At 45.4% G+C, this 15,778-nt stretch overlaps 1 protein-coding gene across 1 annotated transcript; it reads left to right on the forward strand.

Moving 5' to 3' along the window:
- The first annotated feature begins 598 nt into the window (after positions 1-598).
- On the forward strand, positions 599-7,398 carry LOC118409488. Its single transcript, XM_035810539.1, has 2 exons — positions 599-781; positions 3,527-7,398. The coding sequence occupies exon 2, from the start codon at positions 3,580-3,582 to the stop codon at positions 5,533-5,535; it is 1,956 nt and encodes a 651-aa protein (XP_035666432.1). The 5' UTR covers positions 599-781; positions 3,527-3,579; the 3' UTR covers positions 5,536-7,398.
- The last annotated feature ends 8,380 nt before the right edge of the window (positions 7,399-15,778 follow it).

Raw genomic sequence — 15,778 nt, forward strand, 5'->3', positions numbered from 1 at the left:
AAGGGCCGTTCCCTTTGAAATTTGGGTTGGCGGAACCCCGCCCCGGCTAAATTCTGACTGTAACGGGGCTTTATGAATATTCTGAATAAGTGCAACCTTGGTGTTACTTACATTGTCATCATTTTTTTTTTTAATCCTAACTATTCCTGTAGTTGGCGCCAGTTGGCTATTAATTCAATATTTAGATAAGGCGCGCGCTGAGTTTGGTAGCAACTCATTTAAAAGAAAGTGAAAATAAAAAATTGCGAATTATTAGGAGCCACTGGAAAACTTATAAAAATTTGCACCAATCCGACCAACTGAAAATCCAATCGTCCGTACCTGTTTTCTTTTTCAGAATACTCTCACGTTCTGTAACGTTAAATGTGTTACATGGGCTTTTTTACAAACAATTATAAACGGGGGCATTACGTTCGCGGCAATCATAGAGACGTGTAAAAGTTGAAAAACGCCATCAAAATCAACCGTCCGGTCTAATATCAATGAGCTTTCATTAGCTATCCATGTACATGTACTCATGAGAGAGAGAGAGACTTTTGAACGTTGTGACCTGTCGCTCGCATGTAATCCCAGCGGGACAAAGGAATCAAGTGCCACGCCCTCACGCTGAACCGGAAGAACTTGTCGTACGATCTCCCACTGCCCGATCATCACACCATTTCAGGTCTACAGAAAATGGCGGATAGTCTGACGAATACCTGAGTGTAACCACTCTCCTTTTGTACACAGGGTCCTTTTGTAGTGGCTTTGAGGTTGTAGGATAGTCTGGTGTACGGAAAAGGTATGTTATTCAGATGAAATTATGTTTTCGTATCTTAAGTCCTTAAGGTTTGGACTCGAATTTTCATTACGCGGAAATTGGGTCAAGTGACCTGTTGTTTACTGATTGCATGTTTTACCTATCCTTGTAACCACCATTACATTTCTCTGAAATCATGATTATCCAAATTATAATTTGGGGTCCTTGAATGATCCGAGTGTTATCGGAAAGTGTGATTTTTTTTATCTTTTGCGCGAGGCATCGAATCCGTATTACCTGTCCTTTGTTCTGGGGCATTACGTGCTAGTACTGTACAATGTAGTCGTGGCGTGCTAATAAAATGAAATATTTGATGTTTATAAAACTCCATAAACCATAGGATCGCGTCCACGAAAACTCAGATTATGAAAAATGTGGTCACCCAAAATAAGGAACATCGCGTGTCTAATGTAAGGCCTTGGCGTGCATTGAACTTGAAACTAGTTGTAAATAGAACGTTTAAAATTTACGATAGGTTACGATACGAAAGATAAGCTTCCGTATTTTCAGCTTGCTTGGAGAGTGAAGAAGAACAACACATGACCGTAATTATCTTTGAGAGACAGCAGCTATTGTTGTTGTGTAACTCAATACTTGCGGTCTACGGGGGGCAGCTGTTTGTATCAACATTTTTCAACTGATCTAAAGGTTTTGAGGAAATCTAGTCCTCGACATTTTGTGTTACCGTATGATACTTACCCTTTCAAATTATTCCTGGTAGATACTTGCGTCGTGATCACATTGTTGCTCAGTATATCATAGTATCTGCGTTAACGCCCACATATATGCTGGGATTGGGAGTTGTGGGTATGTGATTGAACTATTTTCTCCATTTAGACATGTGTAGAACATGTGTCATCTCACTTGCAGTGTCCATCTCTACTAGTAGTGTTACTGTGTATCGTCACTCTTTATTTCATACTTCTTCCCAAATAGTCCTTGTAATGTATGCTTCCGGGTGTTTTTCTCTGAACCTCTTGACCTAATGTGTGGTGTGGAAGGACTGTTCGGTTGACCTGAGAGGGAAAAGTATATTGACCTCTGAAATAGATCAGATCAATCATGTCTTACATTCTTATTTCTAATGAGTCTGCATCATTTGAAAACATGTATATTTAAAATTTACATTTGTCGCATTTTTCCTTGCATATATTATGGCTTCAAGTCAATAATATTAACAATAGCATTGGTCATGAATTATACATATGTAACGTGATCTGGATTCTGGGATACACCGAAAATGGCCACTCGGGATTCGGGAATAATGGCCATCTTGTCATTAGTGCTTGTGGCTGCACCTTAAAAATATGCAAAATGCCAAAGCTGTACTTACTTGAATTCAGGTTTGTCAAGCATCTCCCAATACCACAGCGAGTAAATTTTATGGATGACATCGGCACAAACTCCGAACTTTAATGCGAGAGCTAAAAATAGCAAAGATTGTAAAAAAAAAAATAGCTAGGTTTTCAAATAGAGACAATGAATGTAAAATAAAAAAAAACATTGTGCGACGAAAAATGGTATCTCGGCCAGCAAGTCTTCCATTCCTGTGTTGGAGAAGTGTACAAACTTTGACGCTAATATGGAAGCCTAGTATCACGTAACAAGTTGGCAAGTATACTCAATACTACCACTCTAGTGACGTAACGTCTACAAGTACTTAGCTGGGTTCACTTTTACCACTTCGATTACGCTCAGGCCGGATATGGGACATTCCGATAGATTTCTTGTATCTTTTGTTTTTGAAGTCAACATTGAATTCCCGCGTGGATGGCAGCCGTAAAATATACTTACAGTGGCCTAATGTACATTGATGAGGTTACTCTAACGCTATAATTGAAGTGTGGAAAAGGGGAGTAACCCTCGTGACTCTGTGCGGGTCATGTGGAGGATGTTCAATGTTCTGTTTATTTTGTTCGGACGGGCTCACTGATTCAACTGCCTAACGGCGGACTGCCTACAGCGGTGTGATATTGCTAATGCCGTGTAGAATTTAAAAACACACAGTGTGGTATAAGCTTTAATATAGAACTTGAAGTGTTTTTTTTTAAGGAATCGGACATGTTAGTGTAACGTATTTAATATGTTATATATATATATATATAAATGTGTGTGTGTGTGTGTGTGTGTGTGTGTGTGTGTGTGTGTGTGTGAAGTGAACAATGTACAAAAATTGCAATTCAGCCCTTACGCTGCAACTAACAAACCATTTCATAAACAATTTCATCATATAGCCTGGTATGCAAACCTATTATAGCTGGCAAGTCTCTTCGCCTTCATACGCTAATATTTTCTTAAAAGCCTAGCCTCTTATAACGGTAATAAATAGAAAAAGAAGTTAGACGCTATAACATTGTAGATATTGATATTTGGAAGGCGTACGAAGGTAATATAGCCACAGCGTAATGCTTTGAAGTACCCAAAAGTGACAACCAAATAAAATGTTATTCCAGAAACAAATGTAATATAAGCCTCTCATATAGATATGAAAAAAAAGTTTATTGACACCATTATGTGGAAGACGGGTTTAGGCAGTATGACGACAGAATAACAATGAAGCAATGATTGCCACCAACTTCACTCAATCCTGTTAATCTAAATCATTTTGATATTTACGACATTTGCTAGTTTGGATATGGTCAATGAACAACTTCCCTCGCAGTTGTTATCAACTGTGGGATAGATTACATGGCTAATCTGAATAACTTTATGTTTTTGTCTTAACAGGGCACTGCTGCAGTAGTATATGGGATAGATCTAGATATTATTAAGCACGGAAAATGGATACGGACAACAACCAACGGTCAGAAAAACAAGGCCTCCTCGTGACGCTGTCCGACACGGAGAGCTTGAGTAGCGCTGCTGAGTCTGCAGCTGAAGACAACGGTGACGAAAGGTCTCGGCTCCTCCCGAGCAGACGAGTCGGAGCTGCACGTGGGATGCTGAGCAAAGGAAGAATCGAAGAGGAGACGCCAGCCCTTCGCGAAGCTTACCTCAACACGTCATTTCCGGAAGACGCGGACGACGATTCAGACAGCGCTACCGCAGAAACAACAGGCAGTGCCGGGCCGACCGTGTCGTTTAAACGTCAGAAGTCGCCATTACACGGGAATAAGTCAGCAAAGGGTGACACTGGTGAACAAACTGAATCCCCAGAATGTCAGTCTAAAGTTTTAGATATTTCCGAAAAGACAAAAGAAGCGACGGACGAGGCAGATGGCCCAAAAGACCTTCCAACAATATCGACTATGGAAGGAACCGCCGCCTTGACCGATTTGGAGCAGAAATGCCTTTTCCCACACAGCGAGGGTAGTCCCCCAAAGGATGATACTTTACTAACAATCGACAACTTAGAGGGGCCAAACAAACAAGCTGCCTACTCAACCGAGAATGTTTACAAACCTGGGGCCAAGCAGGTCAAAGGTGAAAACACAACAGAGGGCGATTTCCACGATAACCCACAGGTGGGACAATCCGCCAAGCCTTCCGTAGACAAGGACGATGACCTGATCGAGAAAGAAGCGACACCTCTTCTCCCGGCAGAAGAAAAGCCGTTGGTGTATCCAAAAGCAGGTGAATTTCAAGTCGGGCAGGCTGGCGGTGCAAAGGGGTTCACGAACGACGAGCCTCTGACGATGGCGACCCAGGGTGGCGAGGACAGCTTACCATCACTGGGCGTGCCAAGGCTGAGAACTCAGCGCAGCGGAGTCAGTGCCGAAGGGGAAGGTACGGTTGTATTAGAAGATGACAACGGACAACTGGCTTACTACGAGACGGCAGTGGCTGACGAGTATGGCTACTTGCACAAACATGGATTCCCTCTTCTCAAGGAGACAAGCAAGACACTCACCATTAACAATCCTACACTCAAGCAGACATCCTCGAGTTACAAGAAGAATGATCCCACCATACGCGAGGGCGAATATCTCCTGATTAATCCTGGTCTGGACCTCAAGCATGTACCTTCTACCTACACCTATTCCAAGCCAGCACGGAAGACAATACCGACGTCTTATGTGCACCAAATCCCTGTTATGGAAGAATCTGTCAAGACGTATCAAAAGAACATTCCAGAGAGCTTAAGGGTGGAGACGACCTACACACGAAACCTGCCAGTCCCTGAGGAAATCCGGACTACTTTTGCAAAAAGCTTGCCGATAAAGAAAGAGACGCCAACCACCTTTAAGAAGACTGAGCCGCAACTGCGGCTGTCTTCTTCGACGCTCAACTATAGCACCCCATCTTTGAAGAGCACCGGTTCGACCTACAATTTCACTACGCCGATTTTGGAGGAATCACAGCTACAGAGTACGCACTCCCTCCCGGCGCTATTCCAGACACAGTCGTCATATTCCAAATCTACGCCATCTCTTAAAAACATCTCACTCACCCTGCTGAAATCCACCCCTAGTCTGCTCGAGGTGCAGCACAACTTTGTACACAATAAGCCACGCCTTCGTCAGCCAGACCGAGTTGTTTTCACAAAGTCCCTACCGGAGATACACAAACCGGCGATACCGCCAAGCATGCGGCACAACACCCCGGTGTTCCGTGAAGAACCACCGGCCATCTGGCTGTTCAACACCCCGGAGAAGGAAGTACCGGAAACCGTGTTCTTAGATTTCAAACCTGTGCTAGAAGCACCGTTGATCACTCATCTGCACCCGAAACCAATGTTGACCACGGGTGACGCTGAACATGTGTTTGAATTGAATGAGCCTGTGTTAGACGAGTAGTGATGGGTGACGTCAGACGTCTAGCTCAAGGAAATTCTGTTGGAGGAAAGCAAAGACGACAATAGACAAAATGGAGAAGGGTAGTAAACTGCAGCACGAAGGGTGGCGGTTGACTAGTGTTGTAATAGAAAATAGAATCTAAGATAGCTGCTACTTTTGTGTAATTTCCTAATGTTTGATTACGAAATCTTGTAACCAAATACCCGTAAGCATGTACTTGTTTACAAGGTCTGAAAACATCATCGGAATGTCTGTAGATGTTTACAAAACATACCTGGTGTGGTCAATCATAAACTAATGTTTGCAAGCCCTATACATTTGTATAACCTTAGGCAGAGAACAAATGAGGGACTAACGTTGTAGGGGTAGCAGAACATATAGTAATCTGGCAATATAGTGATAACAGGGTGAAAGAAGGCTGCGACTCCCTTTCTGAAAATTTGTAGGATATTTTGCGAACCTCTTGGTAAGGTCGAGGAAAAAAAAAACTTATGCATTGCCCATGAGGTCATATCCAATGTAAACTCGACCAGGCGATTATATTGAAACAAAAATCAAGCCTAAATCTAATTCATCGTGGAATACAATTGTGGTTGCATTTTAAACATTTTATCCAATTTTTGTGTATATCCTTAATTTGTTGTCGCCAAACAGCGGCAACTTTTAATTGTACAAAATGTATTCTTTGACCAAAACAATTTTATCAGGGGTTTGGTGTACAGATGTATTCTGTATGATGTGTTTACCCAATTTTTACAATGATATCTGTGTTAGGTATTGACATGACTGATATTTGATGTACATATTCAACGCTTACGATCAACTATTGCCATCGTCATTTGTTACATCACATTGGTGTTACCTTTTCGTACCAGGATGAAACGTTCTTTTTTAAGCAACTACTATAATCTTCATAACAAAATATGCGACACGTCGCGGAAGCTCAATCATCTGTATCTTTCTTTCGTTCAATCATTCCTGACAGACAATCACCAGCTGTCCTCCTTTCCACCGGACAGCGATCACTGAGCGACCACACAGTGACTAAAATTAGAGTTTTTAACCATGGAACTTCATAAATGTAGGAGATAATTAAAAAGATATAAAACACATTAACATAATAAACAATTCTTAGTCTATATTCAACAAATGATCCTTTGCGTGACCTGTAAAATGTTTGGTCGCTCAGTGGTCGCAGCCACTATTGGAAAAGGGGACGTTAAACGATATAGATAACTACAGTCGACTCATGAGGTGTCATGTCATAACGCTGCTATGGTTTAAAGAGAATAACGTACAAAAAAGTAATTAAATTGATGTTATGATTTTAAGAAGAAAAGTTCCTTAGAATAAATACATTGTACAATGTCTGATGATAAGCAATAACATATGCACAAAGGAAGTACATGTACCTATTAACACGATCACTTTCTATATAATTGGATTAATGAAATGTAGCGTAAGATATGACGGTTACAAAGTTAATTTTCATTTGTGTACATATGAATTGTTATGCAAACGAAGCAAGTCTGTTTTACATATCGACGACGATTTATTACTTGTTTGACTTAAGCTTGTTTGCACAATCTGTCACTGGAGGGAATAAATTGAGCCCTTGCCGTGTAAAGTACGGGTACATGGATTTAAGTATTTTGTTTGCACTTTGAAAATTATAACAAACTATTGCACTTTCTAAAGATGTGAATTAGAATACATTTGTCCGTGTGTTGCACTTCGAATGTCACACATTGCCTTTATGAGAAGTTTGGGTCTGGTGTTGGGAATACCGAGCTAGCTATGCATGTGGCATACTCCTTGCCGAAATGTCTTTATCGAATTACACTATATAAAAGCTTTGTTGTATGTTTTCGTCTTGGCTTTTTTTTCTGACTTGATGTATGGACCCTGTCACACATTCAGGACCTTTCCACGACGCTTCTGAGTTATGACCATTCCTCAACTAAGTTCGGCGTTGGTCCGGTGGGGAGTACTACTATCTCTGAATATATCCCACTATATAACTACATTCTGAAATCCCAGCAGTTTGCACTAATGATCGAATCCAAATAGAAGATTGAGGTTCCCATTTTAGCAATTTATTGACGGATGGCATTGGCGTTTTAAGGCTTTTAGATATTCCTTGGCATCTAATTCCCAACTTACCCTAGATAACCTTGCTCAGGACCAACACCAAGCCCATTATACCCCCTTTCCACTAGGACGGCCGGGCGCTCTCGCCGCGCTCTCTCTGTGACCTGACTTTTGAAAAAGACAATAACCACGCCAAAGGAGTACAGTTTTCGAACAACACTGCTAAGTCAATTAACTTCTTCTAGTCTTTTATATACAATTTTTATATTATACATAGTCTACATATTCCTAACTTGGCTATTTCCCCTTATCGGCCAGGAGGGAGTCTGATGGAGACTAGATCATTTATCCCATGTTAAATGAACAGTATTTTACCTTTCTAGTATTTCAATATACAATGTTTACCTTCGGTCTATAGCTAGTCGAACCAAGGATGTATTTTTTTAACCTCTACATAACGCTACATAATGTAATCGAACACCAACCACGGGGTGTCACTGATCTCCAGTAACCATGGCAGCCGTCTGGTGCAGATCAAGGACCTTATTTGGAGGAGAACACAGGGAAGAAACGTAGCGAAAACAAAGTTCCCTTCCATAAGAGTTGAAACATTTGTTATATAGCCAGGAGCCGCGAACCGGACCAATCAGAAGGCCCCATTCCAAGTTGGTTATGACGGCGTAACACGTAGATTCCGGCCCGGTGTGCATCGCTCCGTCTGACTGGTCAGAATGAACTCGATACAAATTGACACCGGTGTAAAGGATATGCAGGCATTGGACAATCAAAAGGAGTGAAAGATATGCCAGAGCAGAGGGAATAATCAAAAGGAATGTTCGTACAATCTGCAGTCCATGTTTCAGTTAGTTGGGGGCCAAGTCGACTTTAACCTGTTGAGGTGGGGTCACACATGCGTATATATATTCAATTTCAAGTCCGTTTGAGGTGCGTATAACGCTCTTAGTCTCTACCAGGCTCCATAGGTCGCGGGAAAAATAGTACAAATTGGACAAATATAGATACATACATGCAAGACCAGTTAGCTGACCGAGAAGTATGGTTAGCGACCCAGCTAAATCGTCTGACATGCTACCTGTTTACGTTTGTCCAATTTCTATTATTTTCACAACGGCCTGTGGAGCCTGGTGGAGGTAAATACTCCCATGCGCGCCTCATACGGACTAAATATATACGCAGGTGTGACCCCACCTTTACATCCAACTTCAAGTAACATGATGAATCGACTTTGTCAATATTTAAAGCCTTGGAACTAAACGATATTTCACAAACAAGTTATATATTGTTCGATGTTCAAATTTATTGAATGTCCTGAATAAAGGATGTATGCATCATAATGGAATTTGTCGCTTAAATGGGTCAGTTTGGGTAGGCTATATGATAATAACGTTGATGACCCGCCTGTTCCTCGGTGTCCTAACGCCTGGTCCTTTGCTATAAACCACCAAATAAATCCGCTCAGTCAGTGATTTTATTCGGCGGTTTAGTGACCAGGCGTTATGACACCATATACACCATATGCCTGGTATACACCATATATATACCCCGGGACGGGTCATTAACCCTTTAATGTTATACTCCCAAACGTCACGCAAAACTACCGAGGTCACGGGTAAATTTCTCATCACTCGGTTCCCAGTGATGAAGTCGCGTCGTCACTGGCTTACCAGTGGGGAATATTTATCGTCACTAGTTTTCCAGTGATGAGGAAACTTCAGCTGGTAAACCAGCGACGACAAATATTTAGTTTACTGAAGAAAAAGGAATCATCGTTTAAGTTGAGGGGATTTCAAAGTAAGCACTTAAAGTTATACTAACGTCGCCTCTGCAAGTCCCCAGTACACTCCCGGGCCAATTCTAACTGTAACATGGCTATGGCGACATGTGAATTAGGGTGTTTTTGTTGCATATCGAACTCAGCACTGGAACGTTCTAGTGCTATTAGAACGTGGTCACTGGAAGCCCAGTGCCGAAATAATTTCATCACTCGGTGTCCAGTGCCGAAGAGTCGCCGGTCACTGGAAAACCCAGTGAGGAACCGGTGACCTCGATGGTTCCGCACTCGGTGTCCAGTGACGAATGACGTTCATCACTGGGCCCCGAGTGACGAGCGAAGTTCATCACTGGGTCTCGAGTGATGAGTCAAGGTTCATCACTGGAATTCCAGTGCCGAGAGAGCTTCATCACTGAAACAAAGCAATTCATCACTGGGAAACCAGTGACGAACTTTCTTCGTCACTGGGCGCCCAGTGATGACACCATTTTGAATATAGTTTCGTCACTGTAAGCCCAGTGAGGAACCCGTGACCCGCGTAGCCTGCAAACGTCACAGTCTAACTGAGAATATTACAGTAAGCAATCGTTCAAATGTTCAAAGCCTCTACTTTATATATCGGTGACGTCTCAGCCAAGCCACTCCGTGCTCATTCCGAGTTTTGCAGCCTCGGAGTGATACATGATAGCAAATATTCGCCGATCAAATGAGGCTATGTGATCTAACTCATGTATAAATCTGAGTGGGCACCCTAAAGTAGTCCTTTTAAAGCAGTGGGAAATTTCATTTTAAACAGCATAACTGATCTCAAGTGTCATAATATTTTGTCTGTGGTCTGAAACAAGTGTTTGAAGACTTCATGGCTCCATGAAATTATGCAAATGACAAAAATTTCCTAAAACTAAAATTTTGAATGGCTAATTCATGAACTTCATTTCGGGCTCAATGGCAAATTTGCAAAGTTTTCGGGGTCCAAAAATGAAATTTCCCCAGATCGACCGAGATGGCCCGTTTGGGGCCCAAAATGGCATTTTTGCAAAGGCGCGGACCTGCGGAAAGTTTTCGGGGTCCAAAAATGAAATTTCCCCAGATCGACCGAGATGGCCCGTTTGGGGCCCAAAATGGCATTTTTGCAAAGGCGCGGACCTGCGGAAAGTTTTCGGGGTCCAAAAATGAAATTTCCCCAGATCGACCCAGATGGCGCGTTTTGGGCCCAAAATGGCAATTTTGCAAAGGCGCGGACCTGCGGAAAGTTTTCGGGGTCCAAAAATGAAATTTCCCCAGATCGACCCAGATGGCCCGTTTGGGGCCCAAAATGGCATTTTTGCAAAGGCGCGTACCTGCGGAAAGTTTTCGGGGTCCAAAAATGAAATTTCCCTCAGATCGACCCAGATGGCCCGTTTTGGGCCCAAAATGGCATTTTTGCAAAGGCGCGGACCTGCGGAAAGTTCTCGGGGTCCAAAAATGAAATTTCCCCAGATCGACCGAGATGGCCCGTATTGGGCCCAAAATGTCATTTTTGCAAAGGCGCGGACCTGCGGAAAGTTTTCGGGGTCCAAAAATGAAATTTCCCCAGATCGACCGAGATGGCCCGTTTGGGGCCCAAAATGGCATTTTTGCAAAGGCGCGGACCTGCGGAAAGTTTTCGGGGTCCAAAAATGAAATTTCCCCAGATCGACCGAGATGGCCCGTTTGGGGCCCAAAATGGCATTTTTGCAAAGGCGCGGACCTGCGGAAAGTTTTCGGGGTCCAAAAATGAAATTTCCCCAGATCGACCGAGATGGCCCGTTTGGGGCCCAAAATGGCATTTTTGCAAAGGCGCGGACCTGCGGAAAGTTTTCGGGGTCCAAAAATGAAATTTCCCCAGATCGACCGAGATGGCCCGTTTGGGGCCCAAAATGGCATTTTTGCAAAGGCGCGGACCTGCGGAAAGTTTTCGGGGTCCAAAAATGAAATTTCCCCAGATCGACCGAGATGGCCCGTTTGGGGCCCAAAATGGCATTTTTGCAAAGGCGCGGACCTGCGGAAAGTTTTCGGGGTCCAAAAATGAAATTTCCCCAGATCGACCGAGATGGCCCGTTTGGGGCCCAAAATGGCATTTTTGCAAAGGCGCGGACCTGCGGAAAGTTTTCGGGGTCCAAAAATGAAATTTCCCCAGATCGACCGAGATGGCCCGTTTGGGGCCCAAAATGGCATTTTTGCAAAGGCGCGGACCTGCGGAAAGTTTTCGGGGTCCAAAAATGAAATTTCCCCACACCGGCCGAGATGGCCCGTTTTGGGCCCAAAATGGCATTTTTGCAAAGGCGCGGACCTGCGGAAAGTTTTCGGGGTCCAAAAATGAAATTTCCCCACACCGGCCGAGATGGCCCGTTTTGGGCCCAAAATGGCATTTTTGCAAAGGCGCGGACCTGCGGAAAGTTTTCGGGGTCCAAAAATGAAATTTCCCCACACCGGCCGAGATGGCCCGTTTTGGGCCCAAAATGGCATTTTTGCAAAGGCGCGGACCTGCGGAAAGTTTTCGGGGTCCAAAAATGAAATTTCCCCAGATCGACCGAGATGGCCCGTTTGGGGCCCAAAATGGCATTTTTGCAAAGGCGCGGACCTGCGGAAAGTTTTCGGGGTCCAAAAATGAAATTTCCCCAGATCGACCGAGATGGCCCGTTTTGGGCCCAAAATGGCATTTTTGCAAAGGCGCGGACCTGCGGAAAGTTTTCGGGGTCCAAAAATGAAATTTCCCCAGATCGACCCAGATGGCCCGTTTTGGGCCCAAAATGGCATTTTTGCAAAGGCGCGGACCTGCGGAAAGTTTTCGGGGTCCAAAAATGAAATTTCCCCAGATCGACCGAGATGGCCCGTTTTGGGCCCAAAATGGCATTTTTGCAAAGGCGCGGACCTGCGGAAAGTTTTCGGGGTCCAAAAATGAAATTTCCCCAGATCGACCGAGATGGCCCGTTTTGGGCCCAAAATGGCATTTTTGCAAAGGCGCGGACCTGCGGAAAGTTTTCGGGGTCCAAAAATGAAATTTCCCCACACCGGCCGAGATGGCCCGTTTTGGGCCCAAAATGGCATTTTTGCAAAGGCGCGGACCTGCGGAAAGTTTTCGGGGTCCAAAAATGAAATTTCCCCACACCGGCCGAGATGGCCCGTTTTGGGCCCAAAATGGCATTTTTGCAAAGGCGCGGACCTGCGGAAAGTTTTCGGGGTCCAAAAATGAAATTTCCCCACACCGGCCGAGATGGCCCGTTTTGGGCCCAAAATGGCATTTTTGCAAAGGCGCGGACCTGCGGAAAGTTTTCGGGGTCCAAAAATGAAATTTCCCCACACCGGCCGAGATGGCCCGTTTTGGGCCCAAAATGGCATTTTTGCAAAGGCGCGGACCTGCGGAAAGTTTTCGGGGTCCAAAAATGAAATTTCCCCAGATCGACCGAGATGGCCCGTTTTGGGCCCAAAATGGCATTTTTGCAAAGGCGCGGACCTGCGGAAAGTTTTCGGGGTCCAAAAATGAAATTTCCCCAGATCGACCCAGATGGCGCGTTTTGGGCCCAAAATGGCAATTTTGCAAAGGCGCGGACCTGCGGAAAGTTTTCGGGGTCCAAAAATGAAATTTCCCCAGATCGACCGAGATGGCCCGTTTTGGGCCCAAAATGGCATTTTTGCAAAGGCGCGGACCTGCGGAAAGTTTTCGGGGTCCAAAAATGAAATTTCCCCAGATCGACCGAGTTGGCCCGTATGGGGCCCAAAATGGCAAATTTGCAAAGGCGCGGACCTGCGGAAAGTTTTCGGGGTCCAAAAATGAAATTTCCCCAGATCGACCCAGATGGCGCGTTTTGGGCCCAAAATGGCATTTTTGCAAAGGCGCGGACCTGCGGAAAGTTTTCGGGGTCCAAAAATGAAATTTCCCCAGATCGACCCAGATGGCCCGTTTTGGGCCCAAAATGGCATATTTGCAAAGGCGCGGACCTGCGGAAAGTTTTCGGGGTCCAAAAATGAAATTTCCCCAGATCGACCGAGATGGCCCGTATGGGGCCCAAAATGGCATTTTTGCAAAGGCGCGGACCTGCGGAAAGTTTTCGGGGTCCAAAAATGAAATTTCCCCAGATCGACCGAGATGGCCCGTATGGGGCCCAAAATGGCATTTTTGCAAAGGCGCGGACCTGCGGAAAGTTTTCGGGGTCCAAAAATGAAATTTCCCAAGATCGACCGAGATGGCCCGTTTTGGGCCCAAAATGGCATTTTTGCAAAGGCCGCGGACCTGCGGAAAGTTTTCGGGGTCCAAAAATGAAATTTCCCCAGATCGACCCAGATGACCCGTTTTGGGCCCAAAATGGCCTTTTTGCAAAGGCGCGGACCTGCGGAAAGTTTTCGGGGTCCCAAAATGGAAATTTCCCCAGAATCGACCGAAATGGCCCGTTTTTGGGCCCGAAAATGGCATTTTTTGCAAAGGGCGCGGCCCTGCCGGAAAAGTTTTCGGGCGGTCCAAAAAATGAAATTTCCCCAGATCGACCGAGATGGCCCGTTTCGGGCCCAAAATGGCATTTTTGCAAAGGCGCGATCCTGCGGAAAGTTTTCGGGGTCCAAAAATGAAATTTCCCCAGATCGACCGAGATGGCCCGTTTGGGGCCCAAAATGGCATTTTTGCAAAGGCGCGGACCTGCGGAAAGTTTTCGGGGTCCAAAAATGAAATTTCCCAAGATCGACCGAGATGGCCCGTATGGGGCCCAAAATGGCATTTTTGCAAAGGCGCGGACCTGCGGAAAGTTTTCGGAGTCCAAAAATGAAATTTCCCCAGATCGACCGAGATGGCCCGTATGGGGCCCAAAATGGCATTTTTGCAAAGGCGCGGACCTGCGGAAAGTTTTCGGGGTCCAAAAATGAAATTTCCCCAGATCGACCGAGATGGCCCGTTTTGGGCCCAAAATGGCATTTTTGCAAAGGCGCGGACCTGCGGAAAGTTTTCGGGGTCCAAAAATGAAATTTCCCCACACCGGCCGAGATGGCCCGTTTTGGGCCCAAAATGGCATTTTTGCAAAGGCGCGGACCTGCGGAAAGTTTTCGGGGTCCAAAAATGAAATTTCCCCAGACCGGCCGAGATGGCCCGTTTTGGGCCCAAAATGGCATTTTTGCAAAGGCGCGGACCTGCGGAAAGTTTTCGGGGTCCAAAAATGAAATTTCCCCACACCGGCCGAGATGGCCCGTTTTGGGCCCAAAATGGCATTTTTGCAAAGGCGCGGACCTGCGGAAAGTTTTCGGGGTCCAAAAATGAAATTTCCCCACACCGGCCGAGATGGCCCGTTTTGGGCCCAAAATGGCATTTTTGCAAAGGCGCGGACCTGCGGAAAGTTTTCGGGGTCCAAAAATGAAATTTCCCCACACCGGCCGAGATGGCCCGTTTTGGGCCCAAAATGGCATTTTTGCAAAGGCGCGGACCTGCGGAAAGTGGGCACAGCAGAAAAGGAAGAGTTAAGATCGACCGAGATGGCCCGTATGGGGCCCAAAATGGCATTTTTGCAAAGGCGCGGACCTGCGGAAAGTTTTCGGGGTCCAAAAATGAAATTTCCCCAGATCGACCGAGATGGCCCGTTTTGGGCCCAAAATGGCATTTTTGCAAAGGCGCGGACCTGCGGAAAGTTTTCGGGGTCCAAAAATGAAATTTCCCCAGATCGACCGAGATGGCCCGTTTTGGGCCCAAAATGGCATTTTTGCAAAGGCGCGGACCTGCGGAAAGTTTTCGGGGTCCAAAAATGAAATTTCCCCAGATCGACCGAGATGGCCCGTTTGGGGCCCAAAATGGCATTTTTGTAAAGGCGCGGACCTGCGGAAAGTTTTTGGGGTCCAAAAATGAAATTTCCCCAGATCGACCCAGATGGCGCGTTTTGGGCCCAAAATGGCAAATTTGGAAAGGCGCGGACCTGCGGAAAGTTTTCGGGGTCCAAAAATGAAATTTCCCCAGGTCGACCGAGATGGCCCGTATGGGGCCCAAAATGGCAAATTTGCAAAGGCGCGGACCTGCGGAAAGTTTTCGGGGTCCAAAAATGAAATTTGCCCAGGTCGACCGAGATGGCCCGTTTCGGGCCCTTCCGAAAAGTTTTGGGCCCAAAAAACGTATCTCCCTGTATTGGCCAAAATGGCCTGTTTCGGGCCCTTTCGAAGAGTTTCGGGGCCCCAAAATAAAATTTCCCTACATCGACCAAAATGGCCCAAGTCGGGCCCCAAATCTCAAATTTCTTAAGGTCCGGACCTTCAATTCCGATAAGTTTCGTGGCCCTGAAAATAAAACTTTTCCGCATCGGCCAAAATGACCCGATTCGGGCCCAAAATCACAAATTTCTTTAGGTCCGGACCTTCCGAAAAGTTTAGGGG

Source organism: Branchiostoma floridae, chromosome 2, assembly GCF_000003815.2.
Source record: "Branchiostoma floridae strain S238N-H82 chromosome 2, Bfl_VNyyK, whole genome shotgun sequence".
In the NCBI taxonomy this organism is placed as follows: domain Eukaryota; kingdom Metazoa; phylum Chordata; class Leptocardii; order Amphioxiformes; family Branchiostomatidae; genus Branchiostoma; species Branchiostoma floridae.